At 44.4% G+C, this 27,893-nt stretch overlaps 1 protein-coding gene across 1 annotated transcript in view; it reads right to left on the minus strand.

Moving 5' to 3' along the window:
- cstpp1 (centriolar satellite-associated tubulin polyglutamylase complex regulator 1) overlaps positions 1–16,091 on the minus strand; it is a 458,657-nt gene extending 442,566 nt beyond the window's left edge. The window contains exon 1 of the mRNA XM_068046902.1: positions 15,870–16,091. Within this exon, the coding sequence (XP_067903003.1) occupies positions 15,870–15,912 (43 nt within the window). The 5' untranslated portion in view covers positions 15,913–16,091. The remainder of the gene's footprint in view (positions 1–15,869) is intronic.
- Between the last annotated feature and the right edge of the window lie 11,802 nt (positions 16,092–27,893).

Consider the following 27,893-nt stretch of genomic DNA (forward strand, 5'->3'; position numbering starts at 1 on the left):
GTCACTGTACCATTATCATCATTGACAGATATTGGTTTAGTTTCCAAGTGTCTGTTGATGACACCCATCTCTCCATCACTTCTCTCAACCTCTCCACTTCCTCTGTGTTGTCAGACTGCTTGACCAACATCCAGTCTTGGATCAGCTGCCATTTCCTCCACTTAATTATTGGGAAGGACAAATCCACCATCTACAGGCCCTGTCACAAGGACCATATCGTTACCGATTTACACCCCTATGACAGCCACCGTCTCAGGCTCAACCAGACTGCTAGCAACTTGGCATCCTATTCAACCCCAAGTGAGCCCATTTCCTCTCCATCATAAAGGTCACTCACATCCACTTGCATACCATTGCACACCTCCACCCTACCTCAGCCTATGTGGTGTTGAAAACCCCATCTATGATATACCAGACGCTACTATTCCATGGTGTCCTCGACAGCCTCCCATCCTCCACTGTCCATAAACTTGAGCTCATCCAAAATTCTGCTGCTAATATCCAGCACCATGCGGCCAATAGTAATCTCAACATGGCAGTGGGAACGGGGTCAGGTTAAAAATTGTGAAATGCAACACAATCCACCATGTACCCAACTGTTGACATTAACGGCAGAGTGCATGGCATGTCTGTGTCCCACTTTCGAGACATAACATTTCATTATGATCTTTAAATCAGGTTCCCAAAATGTAGATGGAAGGAGCCTGATTAAGCACACAAGTGCTTTTTATACAATTATAGAATCATAGAAAGTTTAAGGCACAGAAAGATGCCACTTGGCCCAGCGTGTCTGTGCCAGCCAAAAAATGACCCACCCATTCTAATCCTACCTGCCAGCATTTATTCTGTAGCCCTGCAGATTATGACACTTCTATATCATTGCATGTGAGCCAGGAGGAGCAGGATTGCTTCCCCTTGCCCCAAAGTAAATCTTCTGCCTTTCAAGGTTTCTCCTTGCTGCCGCAATTGGCCAAATTCTGCCCCCACCCCCGCCACTCACAATTCAGCCTGCTGGCTTCCGACACTCCTCCCTTCAACAGGAATCTGTCAACCCTGCATTCAACCAATAATCTGCTGACCCCCACCAAGGGTCGTGAAACTCAGCAGGGAAAGAGGAAGGCACCAGCACCTCAATAAGGGAAGTGTTAATTGTATACTGATTATGCTTAATTGAATGCAGGTCGTGGGCATTAACTGGGGCTTCATTTGTGCCCCTATAAGTAGACACAGACTGAAAATGTGGTTGTTAGGTTAGGAGATGCATACTTGTACTGTCTAACTCTGCAAATAAATGCTTATAAAAGTGTGTAAAGATTGGCTTGAGTTCTTATCCTTCTGGAGAATAATTGCCTTTTACAGCATTTCTTGTAAGTCAAGAGGAGTAATAGTGCACTCCCCCAGTCCCTTGAGGAAGCCTTCAGCCTCCCCTCTGTCAGTTCACAGCCTCTCATTCTGCCTCACACACCCACAAACTCGATGGTCATCTCTGCATGTCACAATCGCGAACAACCTCCCCTCTCCCAAACCTGTCTTTCGCTGCATCCCTCCCTGCCTCCCCCCAAGCTCCGATCTCTCCCTCTCCCTCCCATTATCAACAACCTCCCCCACAACAATCCCGATCTCTTGCTCCTTCCTGCAATGTGACCTCTCCCATCCCAAGCCCCAATCTCCTGCCCTATCCCTCCCACAATCAGCCTCCCTCCTCCTGGCCAAGCCCGATTTCTCACTCCCCCCCCCCACCCCAAGCAACAATTTCGTACTCCCTCCATCCTGTGATCAGAGAACTCCCCCATCCCCAAGCACCCTCCTTCTCACTCCCTCCTTCCTGCAATTGGTGAAGATCCACCCACCTTCCCCACCCCATGTCCCAACTTTCACTCCTTCCTGATTTCAGGGGCCTCTCTCCAACTGCGGCCTCTTGCACTGGTTTTCCTGACCAACAGCTAGCCAGCTGTCAATTTGGCTGACTGCCAGGCAGAAACAGAGTTTTTAAAAAATCAGACGTCCTTTCAACTTCCTGGCCTTGCTGGGTTTTCTCTGTGCTACCACGCTCTCCCGCAGGATCCCCACCAATATTGGGGCCATTGAGTTTCTATCAGCTACCTTCATCCCCATAATTTAAATCTTTCACTTTCAGGTGGACCATGAATGGGTTTGCTTGGCCAGTGGCTTGATAATCACCCTGTGATTTTCCTGTGATATTTTACACTGGAGGTTGCACAGGCTATCCGTCGTAAATTCCTCTTCTTTGCAACAGGTAGAAAACACCAAGCTATCAGGGTCATTTCATTCATGTTAAAGCTGATAACCAAAATTGTATACAAGATTTACAATTACAAATGTTTAGCTTACACCCTACCTAATGCTTTCTTAAAAGTTACGAGTTAATAACAAGTTTTTAAAAAAAAATTTATTTAGAGATACAGCACTGAAACAGGCCCTTCGGCCCACCGAATCTGTGCCGACCAAGAACCACCCATTTATACTAACCTTACAGTAATCCCATATTCCCTACCACCTACCTACACTAGGGGCAATTTACAATGGCCAATTTACCTATCACCTGCAAGTCTTTGGCGGTGGGAGGAAACCGGAGTACCCGGCGAAAACCCACGCGGTCACAGGGAGAACTTGCAAACTCCGCACAGGCAGTACCCAGAATTGAACCCGGGTCCCTGGAGCTGTGAGGCTGCGGTGCTAACCACTGCGCCGCCCCTAAGTTATTATTCTTTTCATAATCTTTTAATTTAAACTTTTATGATCATAACATGGGTGCGCTCCTGTCAAAAAGTTCTTCTCATTGCCACAACACAGAAGCAACTATTTGAAACAAGGGAGCTGATGAGAAAGGGAAAACCCAATGCTAAATACAACATGCAAGTTCAAAGGAATTCCTCTCCAAAACACAAGCAATTAGATTTTTCCTTTCAGGTGGCAGAGCATGATTTGCAGCATTCTAACTTTAATGAGTTTTGTGTTTTTGGTACTCTACTTGCACATCAAATAGTTTGGTCATAACAACAGCCTTAAGTCACCATTATGTGTCTGCAAGCTTCATATGGATTCACATTTCAATGCCAGGAAAGTATTCCTGATGCAATTAATAGCTATGGCTGGATTGTTTGCAGCAATTAAAGATTCTCTTTGATGGAGGTGGGTTATCAGGCAGCATTCAATAGAGTAATATGCACTTTTTACTCCTGAAAAATTCATCATAATTTTTGTGCTAAAACAAATGGAATTATCCAAGAACACAGCAAAATAAGAATTTTGACCTAAAAATTTTAATTCAGATAATTTACGTTAAGCAACTCTGAATAAGAGTAGATTATCATTTCCAACTGTTATCATGTATTAAGATAATCTAGCGGAAATGTCACATGTTCCAGAAATTAAAATACGTTACAAACCATTAAGCTATTGTATACTAAAATGTGAGGGTTTTTTTGTTTGCTTGACATAGTCAAATAAATTGCTTAAACTTCAAAAAGGGAGAAAACCTTCAAATTTGAAAATCTGGCATAGAGGTCAAATAAATACTCAGAATGCATCAAACTAAGTAGACATTTGTGGCTTGAGTTTAACATTGCATCTTGAGTCAGCAATCTATTCACCAAGAAACAAAAAATTTACACTACACAACTTAGGGTTAGGGAAAGAAGAGTCATGCAAGTGGTAGATTGACAGATAGTATCCAGTAACCTTTGTGAGTTTAGGTGTAAGGGAGCATTTATGAAAGTTAGAGGTCTACAGTTTGGTACTGGAGCACAAAGTTTGAGGTTGATAATTGCCGCACTGGACGATCGCCACTTACATCATTGTGCCTATCAAAGAGAGGTACTGAAGCTATAGCTGCCAAGTACAGTTTAAGTGTCAGAGATAGAGCATTGCTGCAGGGAAATGAAAAAAGTGGTTGTGAGCTGTGAGGACATATAAGTACACAAAGGAGTTTGCTATATTTTAAAACAGGACTATTTAATAATTTGATGTTAATTTTGTCAAAGTTGCACGACCATTTTAATATTATTAAGCATAGAAAAAGTTGCTGAGAATTGATTGTAAGAGTGTATACATTAGGGATAGAAGGTTTCTCGAGTTGTAGATGCAGTATAGGATTTAATTAATTACCTTCTGTGGCAATAGTGCAGAAGTCCGGTAAAAAAGGATATAAAAATTATCTTGAACCGATAATTTACAGAAACTCACGCCCAGACTATTATATACAGTAACGTTCAGAGTGAATGCAAAAGAGAACTGGATCAAGCATAAAAGTGTTTACAAGGGCTCTTGATGAGTGCCCTTGTCTCATGCTTCCGTGATCACAGCCTTGAACCCGAGGGACTGCGTGTATTGCATTACCTATCGAATATCAATCTGGTATGCTCCAGGGATGCAGCAACATTACTTTTCCTTCATTTAAAATTGGTTCTTTTCAGGTTCTCTTCACTCACAGTGCTGCTTCGGTGACATACTCCTACCTTCAGTTGAGAGATTTTAATGCACTAGGTCACTGCAGACTGTTCCATCATACTATCAATACTGTTCCTTGGTCAGCCAAATGAGTGTTTCTTTGTTGTTTTATTTTTCCCTAAACCATCTTAAGATACAAAAGATGGCACAGTTCTAAAACAGTTCTAAAGAGTGTGCAGAAACAGAAGGACTGTGGGCGGGGTGGGGGGGGTGGTGCATGTGCATTTTTGAAGGTAGCAGGATAGATTGAGAGAGCAGTTAATAGAGTAGATGGGATCTTAGGCTTAATAAATAGAGGTATTGTGTACAAAAGCAGGGAAGTTATGCTGAACCTTTATAAAGCTCTGGTTATGCCCCAACTGGAGTATTGTGTCCAGTTCTGGTCACCACACTTTCGGAAGGACGTGAGGGTCCTTGAGAAGGGAGCAGAGGAGATTTACCAGAATGATTCCAGGGATGCAGGATTTTAGTTACAAGATTAGATTGGAAAAGCTGGGATTGTTCTCCTTAGAGCAAAGGAGATTGAGGGCAGATTGAATAGAGGTATACAACATTATGACAAGCTTTGACAAGTTAGACAAAGAAAACTGCTCCCATTAACTAATGGTATAAGGACTAAGCAACATAGTGTGAAGGTTTTGGGCAAGAGATGCAGGGGAAATGTGAGGAAGAACTTTTTTATGCAGTGGGTGGTAATGACCTGGAACTCGCTGCCCATAAGGGTGGTGGAAACTGAGACAATCAATGAATTCAAAATGCTATAACCAGGTGAGGAAGGGGTCTCAGGCTCCCTTCTTGCCCCTTTCCTGGTTTGGCCATAACAGGGTTTATCTTTTGAAAACACAGTGATTTCAGCTTACCCCCTCAGTAAGTCTTTGCTCATTACTCTCTAATTGTAATTGCAAATGAACCAGACAGGTTTTCTTAGGTTTAAACAAGAAAGATGCAAGTTAATTAGCCTTATCACTCTAACTCGGTTAAAATTACTAAAATTTGTGACATAACCACACTACCAAGAGAAACACACACACACACAAATAGATATAGAAGGAAGAAAAAATTGGGGGGTGGGAGGTTGAAGTAGTGTTGGCAATAAATGGAAGTCAATTACTGTCCTTTATCTTTGATGCAAAGTCCTTGGTTGAAGTTGAGGTCTTGGAGTTCTCACTGGGGCCCAGTGCACAATTTCAAGCTTGCTTTTCTGGTACCAGAAGGCTGAAGAGAGGCTTCAATTCTCCTCTTGGTCGTTGCCTGTAAAGTTCTGTAGTTTTGAGGTTTACGCTGCCACTCTGGCTTTCCTGGGACTTTGCTGGAGAGAGACAGAGACAGAGGGAGACCTTCCTTCTGCTTTCTGTTCAAATCGCAGTCAGATCTCTTTCTGTGCGGCAAAGTTCAAAAAGTCCCCAGTCTGGCCAGCAGGTAGGTCATGTGACCATCTCTTTGTTTGAAACAGCAGCTTCTTGTGGGGAGGTGCGGGGGGGGGGGGTTGCCTTTCCAGAATCACTCGGTGAGGGGTGAAGTTCTGGCTTTTACACAGACAAGATGTGGATCATCATTATTGCCCAGACCAATCTTGTTAATCAGTGGGCATTCCCATTGTCTCTCTATTCAACTGTCTCTCAGAATGCAAATATGCAACTATGTTTTCAGCTGGTTAGCTCTGTTGGTTTTTTTAAGCAAGTTATGTGCAACGTCCAGTTACAAAGTTTCAGTAGTGTCCCATTTGACGAAATTAATGTGTTTCCATTTGGCAGGTGTGATTTCCGTCACAAAAAGGAGATTTGATGGACACTTGAAGGAAATAAACTTGCAGGGCTACAGGGATCGAATGGGGGAGTGGGACTGCCTGGACAGTTCCGTGGAGAGCCAGCATGGACACGATGGGCCTATTGGCCTCCTTCTGTGCTATAAATGACTCTATGTACAGACATGTAAGCATTAAGTTGATTCAGGTTTTTAAGGAGGTGCCAAAGTTGGTGGATGAGGGAAGTCTAGTTAATGTTATGTACTATGACCTCAAAACCTTTCAATAAAGTGCTGCACAAAAGGCTCCTTTTGTGGAATTGGCAGACAAATATATGGCTAGATAAAGAACTAGTTGATTTGTGTACATAGAAGATAATTATTAATAGTAGCAGCTTTTCATGCAGGCCAATCACCAGTGGAATCCCACATGTCATGCATGGAAGGGGCCGTGATGAAATAAACAATGAAATGGAAAAATTATAAATTTAAAAAGTCAACTGTTAAACAAAACCACAAGAACATAGACACTTGTACCAGAGTCAAAATGGAGTAGTGGTCACATGACCCCTCCTGTACTGGAAATCAACAAACTTATCTACAAGGATGGAACACGTTAACCTCATCTGAAATAGTTCTGGGGAGAAGCCCTTTGAAATTGAAAACAGCACTATTGCAAATTAATGACTTTATCGACATGAATGAGCTAACAATGGATTCTGGAGTCAGACAGACTCACAGCCCAAACCAAAATTGAATAGGTGTGAAATAGCACGGTGTTAACAGAATGGTCCCCATTCAGAAGACATCAATCGATAGCCATGGTCTCCACATCCCAATCCGCTGTGTGGTTACACCAGGGGAGCAGGCCATGTGTCTCCTAACAAACTGTAATGTGCTGAATTTTTACCTTAAAAAGGTAACCCACTGGATAGAGAGGGGGAGATCAAGCCCACACCTTCAGTAAGCCTCAGGTCAGTGTGCTGGTTTCCCGACACAAAACTGGCATGTTCTGAGTTTAAAAGGTAGGGACAGGAGCAGGCAGAGGCAACCCGCCCGCTATGTGCAAATGGCCATTTAAGCCGCATTCAAGAGGGAAGGCTCAGAGAAGACCCTGATTCATAGGGAACCAGCTGTGCTCAGTGAGAGAAGAATTATCTTTCAAATCTCTGCGCTCTTGTCAAAGGCATTTTGGAAGTGGGGGGGAGGCTGGGATGGGGGCGGGGAGGGCAATGGGTTGTTCTGCTAACAGGTCTTATGGGTTCATGACAGGTGGAGGAGAGAGGGGAGTTCAGGAAGACTCCACATTCCATTGCCAGTGTAGCAAGGGCATTGGAGGAAATGGGATCAAGCTTCTCCAAACTTGCTCCGACCAGCGATGAGCAGCATCATCTGCCAGAGCAGAGGCAGACCGCTGTGCAACAGGGGAAAAGGGATGAGGAAGGAGTCAGGAAGACTCCAGAGTCTCCAGCTTACAGAATCTTCACCATCTCACTCCATCGTTCTTCCAACCCTCATTTCCCATTCTACTGTGTCTTGCCAACATAAAATGGAAACACACAAGTCAGCCTTAGTGTAACAACTTTCCCAAGGCTTTATCATCCCACGACTTCGCAGTGCCGCAGGTAACTCCAACATGTGGGCACACATCTCATGCTGGTTCTCCAGGTAGAGCTGTCTGTTTCGTGACTCCCAAAGGTTCTGCATCTCCACCCTGCTGAGCAGAGCTGCGCCTGAACTCCATCCTCTGAGGGAGACTGGCAACAGCTGACTCTGCCTCCTCCAAATCTCCAGTTCTGATATGAGGTGCACTTCGCCCTCTGCCATTCTCTAACAATGTGCAAGGACCCGAGGTGCAAGTATCTGCACTGGTGGAGGGTGCGCAGGAAAGGTGTGACAGTGCAGACTCCGAAGTGTCATCCTCCTCTGACTCCTCAGAACTTGTTGTTTTTGTGTGGCCTCCTGCTCCTCTGCAGCTGTGGGAGACATAAGAGAAGATGGCTATGAGAGATCGGGACAGTCAACAGATGCTCACGCTGCTAAAAACAATGAAATGACAGCTGAAGCATTGACAGCTCATTGCACGGGGAGCTTTGCCATGCATCCCCTGAACATGGCATTGTTGACATTTTTTCACCCTGTCTACGGCAGACTCCCGTTTCTTTGTCCTTAGCGTCCCTGTGGCTTGACACTCTGGCCAAGTCAAGGGCCAACTCTTCAAAGTGCGTCAGCGACGCCAGCTGTGACAGCCCGCAGTCCAGACGTGCCCTCTCATTCTCGCTGGCATTTAACTCCCGTTTGGCCTTCAAGGTGAATAAAGATGCAGTTAAGACACACAGCTTTTCAATCGCATACACTACTGCACTCTGCACTCCATTCTCCTGTCTAGCAGCACCAGGGTTCTGACTTTTGCTTATGTATAATCAAGGCTGCTGAGCACACATCTCTCCCATGGTCAGGAGAACTCTATGCGCCCTCAGGATACCCCTTTCTTTTGCACTCTGGTGACTGCTGACCAGGAGGCATACCATCTGGGTCTATTTGGACTCACCTTTCCAGACATGAGAAGGACACTGAAACGCTTCTGGCATTGCACCCAGTTCCTCCTCACCACTCCTCTGCTGCTGACCTTGTAAGTCACCTCCAGCCATGCCCTCTTGGTGAGCCTTGCAGGCTTTCAGTTGCTACTGGCAGGGAACAGGTTGTTTTTTTCTCTCAATCACCACCACCAACGGCACCTCCAGTGAGGTGCCTGCAAAACAGGGGACTGCCCTGTTACAGGGTGTCTCCTTTCTCACTTCCCTTGGCTCTGTAGCTTCCTCCATCCCTTGGGTAGATGGAAACCTCGGCAATGGCTGCCACCCACTCTTCAAATCAGCCCCATCACTGCCTATGTCCTGCCTCCTTCCCACATCCACCACCACTAATTGGGCGGCGAACGCAACTTTAGGCTAATTAGCTGCTTTACAAACTGCAATGCGTGTGTATTGTCAATGGGGTGCATGGGTGGGACCGGAAGTGACCGCGAGGTCAGCATCCTGACCCCAGAATGGATATTCCACCCTCTTTTTCTAGAGTCTTGACATCCCTTGAAGAGGGACAAAATGACTTAATTATGACCTGTAATTCATAATAACTCATTAAGAAAATATGCATAAGCAGATGGCAAGCGAATACCTGCACATTGCATGTTCCATCTGCCTTCATCATCAGTGAGTTCACAAAAGGCATAATACACACCAGCAAGATGGAATGTAAACTACACTGCTTGCAAGAACCAGAATGAAGAACCCATTTAATTTTTACATACCTTCAACCTCCCCAGTATATGCAAAATACTGGCATGAAGAGTGAGTAACCAAAAAGAGGGTTTTATTACAGCCAGCACTGAAAATGATTTGCAAAGGTATTTGCTGTTTGATCACTAGAAATCAGTAGTGAACTTCTCATTCTACAAAAACGATTGATAGAAATCTTTAAAAAAAAAAACTTTTGGTATCAAAGAGAAGGAATCTGGCATGAAAGAAGCTTGAAATTATTGGGATGGTGGCACAGTGAAGAACTGTGAACCCACTGCAGGTGTGGATAGCATGGGATGAAGAGGTGCTGCGACCATCTGTAGTCCAGATTAATCGAGCCAAGGTCATTAGCCAATTTACTGTAAGAAGTAATAGGCAATGCAAAGACAGAGGTAAGAAAAAACCTGTTTCAAGAAGAAATATTCCCTCTAGAATCTACTTCCAATTTAATATGAGTAGTTTTATTATCGTAAAGTGTGCTTCCACTGCCTTGTCTTTACACATCGTTCATTTGTGATTCTTTTGCACTGGCTTTACAGTATTATCAAGACATCTCCTTCAGTTGTCTGCAACATCTCAGCACTTCTTTCCTTGATTTCAACAATTTCCACATCTCAAGCAGAATAAGGAAATGCACTACCCTTTCTTTACATACAAGAAGCCGATTGCGTGAGATGGCAGAATGTATTTTTACTGGTAAGGAAGTATATTTGGCCTGAACAGGAGTTTGGCACTGAGACAGAGTGGGCCAAAATATGAAAAACCAGGCAGGTAAGTGGGAATTAGTTCTAATTAAGATGTTAGATTTGTTAATAGTAGAATTAGGAGCTAGGCTACTGGGAATGCAGCAGAAACTTTTTTTGCACAACAGAACTGAGAGGATGTGGAATGCACAGCAGAGTTAGTGAATTGGGGGAAGCAAGAAAACATTATGGGTCTGGACATGCCCAATAGTTTTACAATTCCAAACACCTATGAAGAGGCTATGGATGGATGAACAATAGAGGATAATCAACACCACAGTACTATGGAGTTATGGAGTTACACATGGGGAAGTTACACACTCAAGAAGCTCGACACCATCCAGGACAAAGCAGCCTGCTTGATTGGCACCCCATCCACAAACATTCACTCCCTCCACCACCGACGCACAGTGGCAGCAGTGTGTACCATCTACAACATGCACTGCAGCAACACACCAAGGCACCTTCCAAACCCACGACCTCTACCAAATAGAAGAACAAGGGCAGCAAATGCATGGGAACACCATCACTTGCAAGTTCCCCTCCAAGTCACAAACCATCCTGACTTGGAACTATAATCGCTGTTCCTTCGCTGTACTGGGTCAAAATCCTGGAACTCCCTTCCTAACAGCACTGTGGGTGTACCTACCCCACATGGACTGCAGCGGTTCAAGAAGGCAGCTCACCACCACCTTCTCAAGGGCAATTAGGGATGGGCAATGAATGCTGGCTTGGCCAGTGACGCCCACATCCTATGAATGAAGAAAAAAAAGAGACACACTATCCATGAGAATTGGAGAGCAGTAAATATAATTGATTCTTTAATTTGATGCATGGACAACCTGATTTGCAGGTGAGAGCTATGAATAGCGTGATGCTTCCCAGATACCACAGTAAAGGACATAATAGGGTGGGTGCTCTAAAAGGACAGGGAAACAGGGCAGGTTATCCCATAGACAGAGTTTGAAGAATTAGGTTCTACAGTAGAAGACCCTGAAGGTGGTAATCTCAGGATTACTCCTGAAAGCTGACACAGAAAGGAGCGTTTCATGTTTTTAGGACATTGGGCAAGTTCCCGGGTAGATTGGAACTATATAGATGAGAGGTTTTCTTTCTTTTTTTCTTTTGGGCCTCCTTATCTCGAGAGACAATGGATACGCGCCTGGAGGTGGTCAGTGGTTTGTGAAGCAGCGCCTGGAGTGGCTATAAAGGCCAATTCTGGAGTGACAGGCTCTTCCACAGGTGCTGCAGAGAAATTTGTTTGTTGGGGCTGTTGCACAGTTGGCTCTCCCCTTGCGCCTCTGTCTTTTTTCCTGCCAACTACTAAGTCTCTTCGACTCGCCACAATTTAGCCCTGTCTTTATGGCTGCCCGATGAGAGGTATTTCACCTGAATCAGACCAGCAGCAATGTTCTTGCAAAGATGGCAAATAGGAAGAGGGAAGAATAACTGAGGTAGACAATATAAAGAAGCTAGATGTTATGGGATGAAACAAGGACTGGTAGATGGCAGTTCAAATGCTATCAACATAACAGGTAAATAGTAAAAGGATTTGGAGAATACAAAGAAATAATGGCAAAATAAACATTTAGAGAGTGACTGAGTAGGATACCTCAGAGTTCTATATATGAAAGCTCAGAGTCTTTGCCGGAGAGAGGTTCAGAAACCATAGGCATTACAGAAAACTCGTTCAATAATTACATAGGTTAGATAAACATACAGATCACTTTGTGAAGATAGAAAACACAAACTGGGATGAGAGAAAACTTGATTACAACAGAGATGGTCCTCGTCCATGTTATAATACAGTTGAAACCCTATCGATGGGGCCAAGAGATATGATCAGAAGAAAACTGACAATGGCTACCTGCTACAAACTACTGGGTTGGGAGATGGAATTAGGTCAATAGCTTTGCAGTGAAATAAAAGAAGCATATAGAGGAGCAGGTGAAGCTATGAACGTACGAATTAGGAAAATAAGTAGGCCACTCAGCCCCTTAAACTTGCTCTGCCATTCAATAAGATCATGGCTGATCTGTTTGTGTCTCAAATTCCACACTCCCATCTACCCCTAATAACCTTTGATTCTCTTGCCTAACAAGAATCTATCTACCTTAAAATTAAAATTATTCAATGACCCCGCCTCCACTACCGTCTGAGGCAGAGAGTCCAAAGTCCACAACACTCTGAGAGAAAAAAATTTTCCTCATCTCTGTCCTAGAAGGGTGGCTACTAATTTTAAAACAGTGCCCCCTAGATCTGGACTCCCCCATAAGAGGAAACATCCCTTCCACATCCAAATTGTCAAGACCGTTCAGGACCTTACTTACTTCAATCAAATATCCCCTCACTCTTCTAAACTCTAGTGAAAACAAGCCCAGTCTGTCCAACCTTTCCTCATAAGACAATCCACTCATTCCAGGTATCAATCTAGTAAACCTCCTCTGAACCGCCTCCAATGCATTCACATCCTTCCTTAAATAAGGAGACCTAAACTGCACACAGTATTTGAGATGTGGCTCACCAATGCCCTGTATATCTGAAACATAACATCCTTACTTTTATTTTCAATTCCTCTTGTAATAAAGGATAGCATTCCATTAGCCTTCTTTACGACTTGCTGTACCTGCACACTAACTTTTTGTGACTCATGCACTAGAACACCTAGATCCCTCTGCACCTCGGAGTTCTGCAGTCGTTCTCCGTTTAAATAATACTCTGCTTTTTTATTCTTCCTGCCAAAGTGAACAACTTGACATTTTCCCATATTATACTCCATTTGTCAGATTTTTACCCACTCACTCAACCTATCTATATCGGTCTGCAAGCTCCTTACGTCCTCTTCACAAAATACTTTCCTACCTATCTTTGTTACATCTGCAAACTTAGCCACCATGCCATCACTCCCCTCATCTAGGTCATTGATAACAATTGTAAAAAGTTGAGGTCCCAGCATAGACTCCTGCAGGACTCTGCCCGTCACATCCTGCCAATCAGAAAAGGACCCATTTATGCATACTCTCTGTTTTCTGCCAGCCAGCCAATCTTCTATCTATGCTAATATGTTATCCCCTACAACATGAGTTCCTACTTTGCACAATAACCTTTTAACTGGCACCTTGTCAAATGCCTTCTGGAAATCCAAGTACAGTACATCAACGGGCTCCCCTTTATCCACGGCACATGTCATTCCTTCAAAGAACATGATCTTGGTTAAACATGATCTCCCTCTCACAAAGCCATGCTGACTATTCCCGATTACCTTGAGTTTTTCTAAGTGCCCAGCTATAGCCTCCTTAATGATCAATTCTAACACCTTCCCCTTGACAGACATCAAGCTAACTGGCCTATAGTTACCTGTTTTCTGCCTCCCAGCCCCACTTCTTGAAAAGGGGTGAGATTTGCTATTTTCCGGTCTGATGGAATCATTACAGAATTTAGCAAATTTTGAAAAATTAACACCAACACATCTACTAGCTCATTAGCCAGCTCTTTTAAGACCCTAGGATGAAGCCCATCAGGACCCAGGGACTTGTCAGCCACAGTTCCATCAGTTTGGTCAGGACCGCTTCCATGGTGATTGTAATTTCACCAAGTTCCTCTCTTCCTTCCACCTCCTGATTTACAGCTATTACTGGAATGTTTTTTTTATCCTCTATACTGAAGACAGAAGCAAAATATTTAATCCGCCATTTCCTTATTATCTACTATTAACTCCCCATTCTCACTCTCTAGAGGACCAACACTCACTTTGCTTACTCTTTTCCTTTTTAAATACATGTAGAAACTCTTGCTATCCATTTTTACATTTCTAGCTGGCTTCCTCTCATACTCTAATTTCTTTCTCCTGAATAACATTTTAGTCATTCTCTGTCATTCTTTATATTCTGACCAATCATCTGACCTGCCGCTCATCTTTGCACAATTATATGCATTTTCCTTAAGTTTGATGCATTCTGAAATTCTTTAGTTAACCACGTATGGTGGGTCCTGCCCTTAGAATTTTTCTTTATAGTCGGAAAATACTTACCCTGAGTATTCTGAAATATCTCCTTGAATGTCTGCCACTGCTTCTCTATTGATCTGTCTCCTAGCCTAGTAAGCTGTTATGAGTGATAAATTAGCAGTGATCAATTGTGAAATATACAAGAAATGAAAATATGATTCTGGAAACAAAACTGGATTCTTACAAGATAATCAATTAACCACATGAAAAGATCAGATTATGGACCTGCTATTAAGTAACAGGCAGGAAATGATAGTGCACTAACATCTGGGGATTATTGCTGAAAATAGAGACATGTCGTCGAAGCTTTTCGTCTTGCACTCATCAGGACAATTGCAAGAACAACCAATGTAAGGGAAACAGCAACTAATACTTCATGAGAAGAGAGTACTGATTCGTTGGCAAGTGAACTCTGATAGGTAAAGGCATTGCCATGACTGACAGTTAACTGCCAAGCTTTGTTTAAAATTTAAACTAGGCAGCTTGACTGTGATTGGTCAAGGCATTGCCCTGAGGAATGAACCGGTGAATGGCTGTCTCTTATTTTGTTCAGCTGAAAAAGGCACAATGTTTGTACATATTCTTTCTGTCTGCAAAGAACAGGGCCTTATGTATTAATATAGGAAGCTTCCAGTACGCACAAATGCACCACACCGCGAACCCTACTGACAATCTTAAATTGGTTGTCAGCATAATTCTTATCACACTGTGAATTATTTAGCAAATGTTGTCCAATCACAGAATCATATCTAATGTTGGACACTGTGTTTTGAGTTTTGCAAGCACCGGCTGGTTGGGTACAGCCCATACCTTGCCTGTTGCGAACAGCAGAAGGGACACGTTTGAATCGATCTGCCAGTCTTTGGGACGTACGGCCTAGATACCTAGCATCGCACTGACACTGGAATTCATATATCGCATTACTCATTTGTGTGATAGGCAGGACGTCTTTTTGGCTTGACGGCAGCATCCTGTTAGTGGTGAACACCACACGTGTTGCTACTGCATAGAACATTGCAACCTGCATACAAAACACCAAAAACAGCAGGCTACATACAGAGCTAAGGAGATCCACAACCAACAGAGGTATCTAGCCCGATCACATCCAGTCAAGAATGGCAAGAGACAATCAGGCAATGCATGGGAAGAGGGTGTGTGAATATCACCATCTCAACCATGCTGAAACCAAAGGCTGAAGTGCTTGCAAGTGGCTTCAGGCCAAAGCGCCGAGTAAGCCATCCCACTTGGCCTCCTCCCAAGGTCCCCACCATCTTTGATGGCAGTGCCTAGGTAATTTGGTTCAATCCACATGAGATTAAGAAGCTGGGAGTGCACCGAACACAATGATGGAATGGGTCCTGACAATGTCCTGAAGACCTGTGCACGAGTGCCAGGTGCTCCCCTAAGACAAGCTTCTCCTGTATCGATGTGATATCAGGAGAGAAGAAGACCCAAAACCAAATACTGCGGATGCTGGAAATCTGAAATAAAAACAGAAAATGCTGGAAATATTCAGCAGGTCAGGCAGAGAAACAGAGTTAACGTTTCAGCTCGTTGGCCTTTCATCAGAACCGTTCTGACAGTAACAGAGCCGCGGCTTCTACTCACTCAAATACTCTTCGGCTGACAAGGAGAAGCGATTCGCGTTCATCCTCCCCGCCAGGCTAGCAGCGAGCCCTCCACTCTGTCCAGGAATGATACAAAAGTGGGGATCAACCACCCGATCTTCACCAGAAGCAGCCGGTTCTTCTGCCGCTGCTCCTCACCTGTCAGCTCCGGTTACTATAACAGCAGCTTTCCGGAAACGCGCTGCTGCAAAGATTCACCCTCTCAAAACAGCAGCTCCTGGACTTTGGTTCCGAGTGGACTGCAAAAGACTCAGCAGCCAACCCTGGACTCGCTCATTTTATTCAAGCTACATTGTTAGAGTAAATGATGAATGACTTGCCTGCACTTTGGAGCAATCCACCCAACTAAATACAAAAGCTTCAGTCATGTTTTAAATAGCAAAAGATTAACTTGAGTTACATCAACTTGCATTTCCATGCAGCTCAAGTGCAGGAAGGCATTTCGCAATAAAAACAAGAAATGATGGAAATACTCAGCAGGGCTGGCAGCATCTGTGGAGAGAGAAGCAGAGTTAACGTTTCAGGTCAGTAGCATGGTTAAGGTCATGCAGAGGTTTGAAAGTGAGGATAAACGTCTTGCAGTTAATGTGCTGGAACATGAGGAGCTGGTGAAACCTGGAGAGGACACAGGTGATGGATGAGCAGGATTTTGTGTGAGTGTGGGAATTTGTGTTCCATGACCCACTTTTTCTTACTTCGTCTAAGGGAAATTTTTAATCTAACTTTGGAGTTCTTAGGTCCAAACCCAGGAACCATTCAACAGAGTGTTCTCTTTCCAGAGTTGCTGTTTGCTTTATGTATATTTCCTTTATTGATATTTCTTTTAGTCCAGTTTGTAAATTAGAGAATTGATTTCTTCTGAAACACAGAAAGCCAGCTATCCACGTTTGCTGATGGCACCAAGTTTGGTGGAACAGTAAATAGTGTAGATGGGGGCAGAAAGTTACAAAGGGACATTGATAGATGAAGTGAGTGGGTAAAACTGTGGCAGACAGAGTTCAATGTGGGAAAATGTGTCTTTGGACACAAGAAGGATAGATCCGAGTATTTTCTAAATGGCAAGAAACTGGGAGTTATGGAGGAACAGAGAGATTTAAGGGTATAAGTACAGGAAGTACTAAAAATTAACAGTACAAAAAGCAATTTAAAAGGCTAATGGAACAGAAGCCTTTATCTCCAGAGGGCTGGAGTACAAAGGGGTAGAAATTGTTATAGCTATATAAAGCTCTGGTTGAAGCCCATTTAGAGTATTGCATTCATTTCTAGGCACTGCATGTCAGGAAGGCCATATTAGCCTTTGAATGGATACAGCCCAGATTCGTCAGAATAATACTGGGGCTGAAAGAGTTAAATTATGAGGACAGGTTGCAGAGACTAGGCTTGTATTGCATTGAGTATAAATATTAATGGGTGATGTATTTGAGGTGTTTAAGAAGATTAAAGAAGTTGACAGGGTAGATAAAGAGAAACTCTTTCTTATCGTGGGGGAATCCAGTACAAGGATGCATAATCTTAAAAATTATAGCTAGCCTGATCAGAAGCATTGTCAGGAGGCATTGCTTCACATGAAGTGCAGTGGAAATCTGAAACTCACTCCCTCCAAAACAGTTGAGGCTAGGTCAATTGAAAATTCCAAAACTGAGATTGATAGATCTTTGTTAGGCAAGGCTATTAAGAAATATGGAACCAAGGAGTTAACATACAGCTCAGCTATGATCTAACTGAATGGCAGAACAAGTATGAGAGTCTGTGTGGCCTGCCCCTGTTTCTACATTGTGCGGCTCCTTTTGTCTGATTATACCAATATTTATATTAGCACAAATGCTGATGAACATAACTGCAGAATTTCACAATTTCCCTATTGTCTGAGAAGTACTGAGACAAAATCCAGCTTTTTTTGTTTTGCAAATATATTTCCTGTGAGTGAGACTGTAAATTTGGACTCTGTTCTGGTAGGACAGATTGGACCAGTTGACACAGATAAAACATGATCAAATTCTAATTAATGTATTTTCAGGAATATGATTTTTTTCCATTTTAATGCACATCAGTAACTTCAATAATAAAATCACAAGAACACGAGAAATAGGAGCAGAAGTAGACCATATGGCCCATCAAGCCTGCTCCACCATTCAATACAATCATAGCTGATCTTGGGCTTCATTTCCACCTTCCTGCCTGCTCCCCATAACCCTTGATTCTCTGCAAGAAAAAATACATCTATCCCAGCCTTAAATGCATTCAACGATGGAGCATCCACAACCCTTTGGGATAGAGAATTCCAAAGAGTCACAACCCTTTGAGTGCAGTAATTTCTCCTCATCTCAGTCCTGAATGATTCGCCCCTTATCCTGAGACTGTGTCCCCATGTTCTAGATTCCATGACCAGTGGGAACAATTTCTCAGCTTCTACCCTATCAAGGCCTTTCAGAATCTTGGCACTGGAAACGACAATGGCAAACCCAGCCCTGTCGACCCTGCAAAGTCCTGTCCCACCGGCAGGACAGACCCAGCAGAGGTGGCGGCACAGTGGTATACACTAGGGAGGGAGTTGCCCTGGGAGTCCTCAACATTGACTCCAGACCCCATGAAGTCTCATGGCATCAGGTCAAACATGGGCAAGGTACCCTCCTACTGATTACCACCTACCGCCCTCCCTCAGCTGATGACTCAGTACTCCACCATGTTGAACACCACTTGGAGGAAGCACTGAGGGTGGCAAGGGCACAAAATGTACTCTGGGTGGGGGACTTCAATGTCCATCACCAAGAGTGGCTCGGTAGCACCACTACTGACCGAGCTGGCCGAGTCCTAAAGGACATAGCTGCTAGACTGGATCTGCGGCAGGTGCTGGGGGAACCAACATGAGGGAAAAACATACTTGACCTCATCCTCACCAATCTGCTTGCTGCAGATGCTTCTGTCCATTACTGTATTGGTAGGAGTGACCACCGCACAATGGGCCCTGACAATATTCCGGCAATAGTACTGAAGACCTGTGCTACAGAACTTGCCGTGCCCCTAGCCAAGCTGTTCCAGTACAGCTACAACACTGGCATCTACCCTGCAATGTGGAAAATTGCCCGGGTATGTCCTGTACACAAAAAGCAGGACAAATCCAACCCAGCCAATTACTGCCCCATCAGCCTACTCTCTATCATCAGTAAAGTGATGGAAGGCGTCAACAACAGTGCCATCAAGCGGCACTTGCTTAGCAATAACCTGCTCAGTGACGCTCAGTTTGGGTTCCACCAGGGCCACTCAGCTCCTGACCTCATTACAGCCTTGGTTCAAACATGGACAACAGGGCTGAACTCAAGAGGTGAGGTGAGAGTGACTGCCCTAGACATTAAGGCAGCATTTGACCAAGTATGGCATCAAGGAGCCCTAGCAAAACTGAGGTCAATGGGAATCAGGGGGAAAACCCTCCGCTGGCTGGAATCATACCTAGCGCAAAGGAAGATGGTTGTGGTTGTTGGAGGTCAATCATCTGAGCTCCAGGACATCACTGCAGGAGTTCCTCAGGGTAGTGTCCTAGGCCCAACCATCTTCAGCTGCTTCATCAATGACCTTCCTTCAATCATAAGGTCAGAAGTGGGGATGTTCGCTGATGATTGCACAATGTTCAGCAACATTCGTGACTCCTCAGATACTGAAGCAGTCCGTGTAGAAATGCAGCAAGACCTGGACAATATCCAGGCTTGGGCTGACAAGTGGCAAGTATCATTCCTGCCACACAAGTACCAGGCAATGACCATCTCCAACAAGAGAGATTCTAACCATCTCCCCTTGACATTCAATGGCATTACCATCGCTTAATCCCCCACTATCAACATCCTACGGGCTACTGTTGACCAGAAACTGCTCCAACAGCTCCAACAACACTCAAAAAGCTCGACACCATCCAGGACAAAGCAGCCCACTTGATTGGCATCCCATCTACAAACAATCACTGACTCCACCACCGACGCACAGTGGCAGCTGTGTACCATCTACAAGATGCACTGCAGCAATGCACCAAGGCTCCTTAGACAGCACCTTCCAAACCCGCGACCTCTACCAACTAGAAGGACAAGGGCAGCAAATACATGGGAACACCATCACCTGCAAGTTCCCCTCCAAGTCACACACCATCCTGACTTGGAACTATATCGCTGTTCCTTCACTGTCGCTGGGTCAAAATCCTGGAACTCCCTTCCTAACAGCACTGTGGGTATACCTACCCCAAATGGACTGCAGCGGTTCAAGTTTTAATTCCAGATTTATTAATGAAATTCAAATTCCACCTTCTGCTGTGGTGGGATTCGAACCCATGTCCCCAGAGGAATACCCTGGGTCTCTGGGTTACTAGTCCAGTGATAATACCACTACGCCACCGCCTACCCTTTAAACCCACTAAAACCGCTAATACTTCTTTTCAATGCTAATTTGTTCAACTATATCACTATATCCCCCTCCCTGATCTCTCCACCTGCATCGTCCTTCTCCATAGTGAACACAGATGAAAAGTCATCATTTAAAACCTCACCTCTGTCCTCAGGCTCCAGACACAGATTGCTACTTTGGTCCCTAATGGGCCCTACTCTTTTCCTGGTTATCCTCTTGCCCTTAATATACTTATAAAATGACTTGGGATTTTCCTTTATCTTGCCTGCCCCTCTTCGCTCTCCTAATTACTTTTTTAAGTACCCCCCCCCCCCCCCCCCCACACACTTTCTGTACTCCTCTAGATTCTCTGCAGTTTTCAGCGCTCTTAATCTGCCATAAGCCTCTTTTTTTTTCCTTATCCAATCCTCTGTATCCCATGACAGCCAGGGTTCCCTGGACTTGTTGGTCCTATCCTTCACCTTTACGGGAACATGTTGGCCCTGAACTCTCACTGTTTCCTTTTTGAATGACTCCCGCTGGTCTGAAGTAGACTTTCCTACAAGTAGCTGCTCCCAGTCCACTTTGGCCAGATCCTGTTTTATCATATTGAAATCGACCTTCCCCCAATTCAGTACTTTTATTTCCAGTCCCTCTTTGTCCTTTTCCATAACTACCTTAAATCTTACAGAGTTATGGTCACTATCCCCGAAATGCTCCCTCACTGACACTTCTACCACTTGTCCGGCTTCATTCCGTAGGATTAGGTCCAGTACCGCCCCTTCTCTTATAGGACTGGCTCAAAAAGCTCTCCTGTATGCACTTTAAGAATTCCGCCCCCTTTAAGCCTTTTGCACTGACTATCCCAGTTGATATTGGGGAAGTTGAAATCCCCTACTATTATTACCCTATTATTTCTACACCTGTCTGAGATTTGCCTACATATCTGCTCCTCTATCCCTCCCTGACTGTTTGGAGGCCTGTAGTACACTCCCAGCCAAGTGACTGCCCCCTTTTTGTTTTTAAGTTCTACCCATGTGGCCTCATTTGAGGAATCTTTTAAGATATCATCCCTCCTTACTGCAGTAATTGACTCCTTGGTCAACAGTGCAATGCCACCTCCTCTTTTACACTCTCCCCTGTCACCCCTGAAGATTCTATACCCTGGAATATTGAGCTGTCAGTCCTGTCCTTCCCTCAACCATGTCTCTGTGATAGCAACAATATCATATTCCCATGTGTTAATCAACTCCCTCAATTCATCTGCCTTACTAGTAAGACTCCTTGCGTTAAAATAGATGCAATCCAGCCATGCATTATTCGCCTGTGCCTTAGCAGGTCTATATTTGCTCTGCCTTCCATACTGACTTAGATTATCTTCTATATTTGGCTGTGCATCACCCCCTACTGTACCTCCACTCTGTATCCCATCCCCCTACCAAATTAGTTTAACCCCCACCCCCCCAACCCCCAACAGCACTAGCAAACCTCCCAGCAAGGATTTTGGTCCCATTCCGGTTCAGGTGCAACCTGTCCAACTTGTACAGGTCCCACCTTCGCCAGAAACAGACCCAGTGATCCCGGAAACTAAAGCCCTCCCTCCTGCACCATCTCTTCAGCCATGCATTCATCTGCTCTATCCTCCTATTCCTGTACTCACTAGCAGGTGGCTCCGGGAGTAATCCAGAGATTACAACCTTTGAGGTCCTGCTTTTTAATCTGCTACCTAGCTCCCTAAATTCTTGTTGCAGGACCTCATCCCTCTTTCTCCCTATGTTGTTGGTACCAATGTGAACCACGACCTCTGACTGTTCATCCTCCCCCTGCAGAATGTCCAGCAGCCACTCCGTGACATCCTTGACCCTAGCACCAGGGAGGCAACATACCATCCTGGAGTCACATTTGCGGGCACAGAAACGTCTATCTGTACCCCTTACAGTAGAATCCCCTATCACTATAGCTCTTCCTCCCCTCCTGTGCAGCTGAGCCACCCATGGTACCACAGACATGGCTCTTGCTGCATTCCCCTGAGAAGCTATCTCTCCCAACAGTATCCAAAGCAGAAAATCTGTTAGATATGGAGATGGACCCAGGGGATTCCTGCACTACCTGCCTAGTTCTTCTATTCTGCCTGGCAGTCACCCATTCCCTTTCTGCCTCAGCAGTCTTTACCTGCGATGTGACCACCGTCTTGTACTTGCTATCCACTGTAATTTCAGCCTCGCGGATGCTCCACGGTGTCTCCAGCCGCCACTCCATATTCAAAACGTGGATTTCGAGTAGCTGCAGCTGGAGACACTTCCTGCACACGTGTTCACCCTGGACACTGGAAGTGTCCCTGACTTCCCACATTGCACAGGAGGAGCACTCCATGCTGCCAAGCTGCCCTGCCATGACTTACCCTGAATTTATTCCTTTAAATTACCCAGAAATTAGATTATTTACACTAGGGACCTTGATTCCCTAAAACAAGGCACTACCTACTATATTAAAAAAAACTGTAGACCTTTCTCTTTACTTGGATCACTTACCCAGCTGTTTAGAGTTATTCCCTAACAGCAGTTCTTCACCAACCAATCACCTTGCAGCTTTCCTGTGATGTCACTGTTGACTTTTTTCCTTCTTTTTTCAAAACTCCGGCGTTCCTGGACTGCTGTCCGCTCCAGGAAGGTAAGTGAAGGCCCCAAGCCTCGGACTGAATTTATCCGCTCCCGGTTCTAGGCGTTCCCACACAGGTCCGACTACTTTCCGCTCCTGAAGGTAAGTGAAGGCCCAGTGCCTTGTGCTGAATTTATCCGCTCCCAGTTCTCGACGTTCCCACACAGGTCCGACTTCTCTCTGCTCCGGAAGGTAATGGGGAGAGGCCCGCCTTGGCCCACAATGTCGAGCAGGGCCCACTGCATATTACTGGCAGCGGGGGATCCTTGGTGCGGTCCCCCGCCTCACCACCGCCTGGCGGTGGACCCTTCATCAGCATGTGCAAGGTAACATTAATCATATGTAAACAAACTTACCTGCAGGCAGCCGTTCGTGCTTCGCGCACCTCCGGAACTCCGCACAGAGTTCCGAGGCGAGAAACTGGTGGGAGGAATAAGATTTTCAGGGGGGGGGGGAGCAGGGAAAACAAATGTTATTGGTTGTATGAATGGCGGGAAGGGGTTAGAGGCCAAATGTTAAAAGGTTGGGGGGGGAAGTTCGGGAAGGGAATAAAGTTTTTTCTGACATGAAGTGACACTTAAATAACCATTGGGGGGGGGGGGAGTGCAGTTGGGGAAGGGCCTCCATCACAAAATTTTTTATTTAATAATATTTCACAGTGCTACAACTTTAAATATTAAGATTATACTGAAATGCTTAAAGCCCTTTAAAAATAGCACCAACGCCTACGCGTCGGCACTAGTGCCATTGCCGGGGATGTGGCGGCCTCCCCTTACGTCATCGTAGGCGGCCGCTCCACCCGCTCTATTTAAATGAGCCCCCATGCGTAATATTGCGGGGGCTCAGGGACGGTGCATCCGCATGGGATGCATGCTGCCATAAGAGTGCGCCGCCACAAACTGCGGCGCACTCATAAAATTCAGCCCAAAATATTTATTCAATGCCTCTGCTATTTCCTCGTTCCCCATGATGTTTCTCCTGTTTCTGCCTCTAAGGAACCAACATCTACTTTAGCTACTCTCTTCCTTTTTTTGTAATTATAAAAGCTCTTAAAATCTGTTTTTATATTGCTGGCTAGGTTACTCTCATATTCCATTTCTTCCCTTTCTAACTTTTTGGTGGCCCTTTACTGGTTTCCAAAACACTCCCAAACCTCAGACTTGCTATTATTTTTATAACATTGTATGTCTCTTCTTTTAGTCAAATACTCTCCTTAACTTCCTGAGCGAGCCACAAATGGGTCTTTCTTGACAATTTTTTGTTTTTGAACGGAATGTACTTTAGTTGAACCCTTTGAATTGTCTCTTTAAATTTTTCCCACTGTTCATTTACCGCCATACCTTCCAGTCTATTTACCCAATCAACCTTAGCCACTTCTCCCCTCATACCTTCGTAATTGGTTTTGTTTAAGTTTAAGATTCTTGTTTCTGATTGAAACGTTTCACTTCCAAACTTAACATGAAATTCAATGGTATTATGATCACTATTTCCCAGTGATGACATTGCTTATGAACCCTGCTTCATTACACAATATGAGATCTAGGATAGCTTTATCCCTGGTCAGTTCTACAATGTATTGCTCCAAGAAACTATCACAAATGCATTCTACAAATTCATCTTCTAGACCACTGTTGCCAATTTGATTGTCCCAGTCTATGTGCGGATTAAAGTCCCCCATAATTAATTAATGTTGGAGAAGTTTTGCTGAGTTTTGCTAATTATTACTTAACTTTGTAGAAGCAGAAAAACAGGACACAGCTTGTAGCTAATCTAACCACAATCAACTGTCATAAAATGTAGACAGAGCAACTAACCACAATCAGACGTTATGGCCAGATTGATGTCTGGAGTGGGCATTGAAATAAGGAATTATAGTTTGTTATTGTCGAAACTAACGCTTTACACATAATGGACTCTGCATGGTCACGTAGGCAGTCTTGTGACCATCTTATGGGTGCTTATCTAATTGTGAAACTGTTAGCTCTGCCTCTTTTATACTATATAAGTCCACAGCGATCTGTAGCTTTTGGGAGTAGCACTGGACCGCCTTTAGGTAAGGTGTGCTGCCCCATGATATCATGCAATAAAGTGTTTGATTCTCAACGTCTGAGTCCGGAGAATTTGTTCAACAATTGGGCACAATCTGGATTTTCTCCAACAATTAATTACCTTTTTTTCATGCTCCAGTAATTTCCCATTTCATGTTCCGTCCAATAATATAACTACTGTTAAGGGGCCTGTAAACTACTCCCACCAGTGTTTTCTGACTCCTGCTATTCCTAATTTTCACCCAAACTGATTCTACGTCATGATCCTCTGAGGCCAGATCCCTTCTTATTCATGTCCTTCTGTCATCCTTTACTATCAGGGCTACCCCTCCTCCTTTGCCATTCTGTCTGTCTCTATGAAATATTGTGCACCCTGGAATATTCATTTCCCAACCTTGATCTCCTTGAAACCATGTCTCGATAATGGCAAGTAGATCTAGATCATTTACCTCTATTCGTGCCACTAGTTCATCTATCTTATTACAGATGCTTCGTACATTCAGATAAAGGAACTTTAATTTCATTTTTTTACCTCTATTCCCTACAATGACCTTATTTGGCAATGGACACATTTTGTTGTACTCTCTGTCCCTTCCTGTCCCATTCTGCTGGGAGTTACCCACATCACTATCCTGCTCCAATGCGCTGACCTCTCTCTTTGGATTTCTAAATTTCCCTTTACCCAAACCCTCCCCCCTCCCCCACTCTGTTAGTTTAAAGCCCTGTCCACAGGGCTCCTGTTTGCAATTGGCCAAGACACTGGTTCCAGCCCAGTTCAAGTGAAGCCCATCCCAACGGAATAGCTCCCTCTTCCCTGAGTACTGATGCCACTGCCCCAAGAATCAAAACCCCTTCTTCCCACATCACTCTTTGAGCCGTGCATTTAGTTCACTAATCTGCTTGACCCTATGCCAATTTGTGCGTGGCTCAGGTAACAATCCGGAGATGATTACCTTTGCTGTTCTGCGTCTTAGTTTAGACCCTAAATCCTCAAATTCTCTAAGCAGAACATCATTTCTGGTTCTAGCTATGTCATTGGTTCCCACATGGACCACGACAACTGGATAATCCCACTCCCACTCCTGGTTCCTCTCCAGCCACAAGGCGATGTCCTTAAGCCTGGCAGGGGGAAGGCAACACAGCCGTCGGAGCTCCTGGTCGCAGCTACAGAGAACAGTATCTATCCCCCTGACTGTACTGTGTCCTATCACTACCACATTCCTCTTCATTCCCCCCACTGGAATGGCATCTTTCACCATGGTGCCATGGTCAGTCCGCTCATCTATCTTGCAGTCCTTCTCTTCCACACAGCTAGCCAGGACCTCATACCTGTTGGACAAGGTCAGGTGCTGAGGCTCCTCCATCACTACATGCTGATTCCCCCTACCTACCTCAGTTGCAGTCACACCCTTCTATCCATGACCATTGGCCATCTCTAATATTCTCTGTATTCTAAGGGGTATGGCTGCCTCCTGGAACAAAGTGTCCAAGTAACTCTTCCCCTCCCTGATGCTTCGCAATATCTGCAACTCAGCCTCCAGCTCAGCAATTCTGAGTTGAAGTCATGCAAGCTGCAGACACTTACTGCAGACACGGTTGCCCGGGATTGCAGTGCATTCCACAGATTCCCACATGCTGCAGTTGCAGCACAGCACGGGCCCTGCCATCTCTGTACAATTTTTTTTAGTCAATTAGTTAATAATTCAAGTTGAAGTAATGGAAAGTTGCACTCACTTACCTTGGAGTCAAAGGAAGAAGACTCACCAATTGCTGGAGACTAAAAAAGATAGGAAAAGGAGCCCCTCGTTCCCCCTCTGCACCAAATTCCAGGTGCACCAAATTTCCAAATTTACTCAGGCAAATGTCTCATTCAGGCAACTGTCTCTTCTCAACTGCGTCCCTTCAAATCAAGGGGTGATTTTTATGTCAAATTGCTCATTCATTACCATGTTGCAATTTTATTAGAATAACAAATGTATTTAACCCTTACTATACTGAATAAAGCCCAGCTGCATTTGGTTAGCATTATTCTGGCTGTGACTAACACATTAAGGGCTGACTTTCATTGCTTTTAGGATCAGAATAATATGCAATGATAGTGATCACATGCAGCAATGTATTTTACCCACTGGGCTATCAAAAGAAGATCAACAAATATATCTTCATTTGTTAACTGTGTTACATCCTCAAGGAATTCCAGCAAATGTTTAGGCACGAAAAACCTTGTTGGCTTGAATTTATTGCCTTTACCTTCACCAGATGATCTTGAATTGCTTCCAAGATCTTGAATTGCTTCCAAGATGAGTAATTCCAATGATTCCAAACCATAGATGCTAATTGACCTTTAATTCCCAACACAATACTTCTTACCTTTTTAAATATTGGATCAGACTTATTAGTATTATTGGTGCAGTGGTTAGCACTACAGCTTCACAGCTCCAGGGACCTGGGTTCGATTCTGGGTACAGCCTGTGCGGAGTTTGCAAGTTCTCCCTGTGACCGTGTGGGTTTTCGCCGGGTGCTCCGGTTTCCTCCCACAACCAAAGACTTGCAGGTGATAGGTAAATTGGCCATTGTAAATTGCCCCTAGTGTAGGTAGGTGGTAAGGAATATGGGATTGCTGTCGGGTTGGTGTAGATGGTTGGTCAGCACAGACTTGGTGGGCTGAAGGACCTGTTTCAGTGCTGTATCTCTAAATAAAAAATAAATAAATAAATTGAAACAAATTTCACACACAATAAAATTTCCAGATCTCAGTCATGCCGCTTGGAGTGCAGCCTAGGAACCTCCCTACAACAAACAGCGAGTATATTAGATAAAAAGGTTATTAATGTGCTTTTGTGCACCTTCACTGACACGAAAGCAAAATACTGCGGATGCTGGAAATCTGAAACAAAAACAGAAAATGCTGGAAATACTCGGCTAGAAATATT

Source organism: Heterodontus francisci, chromosome 14 (assembly GCF_036365525.1).
Source record: "Heterodontus francisci isolate sHetFra1 chromosome 14, sHetFra1.hap1, whole genome shotgun sequence".
Lineage (NCBI taxonomy): Eukaryota > Metazoa > Chordata > Chondrichthyes > Heterodontiformes > Heterodontidae > Heterodontus > Heterodontus francisci.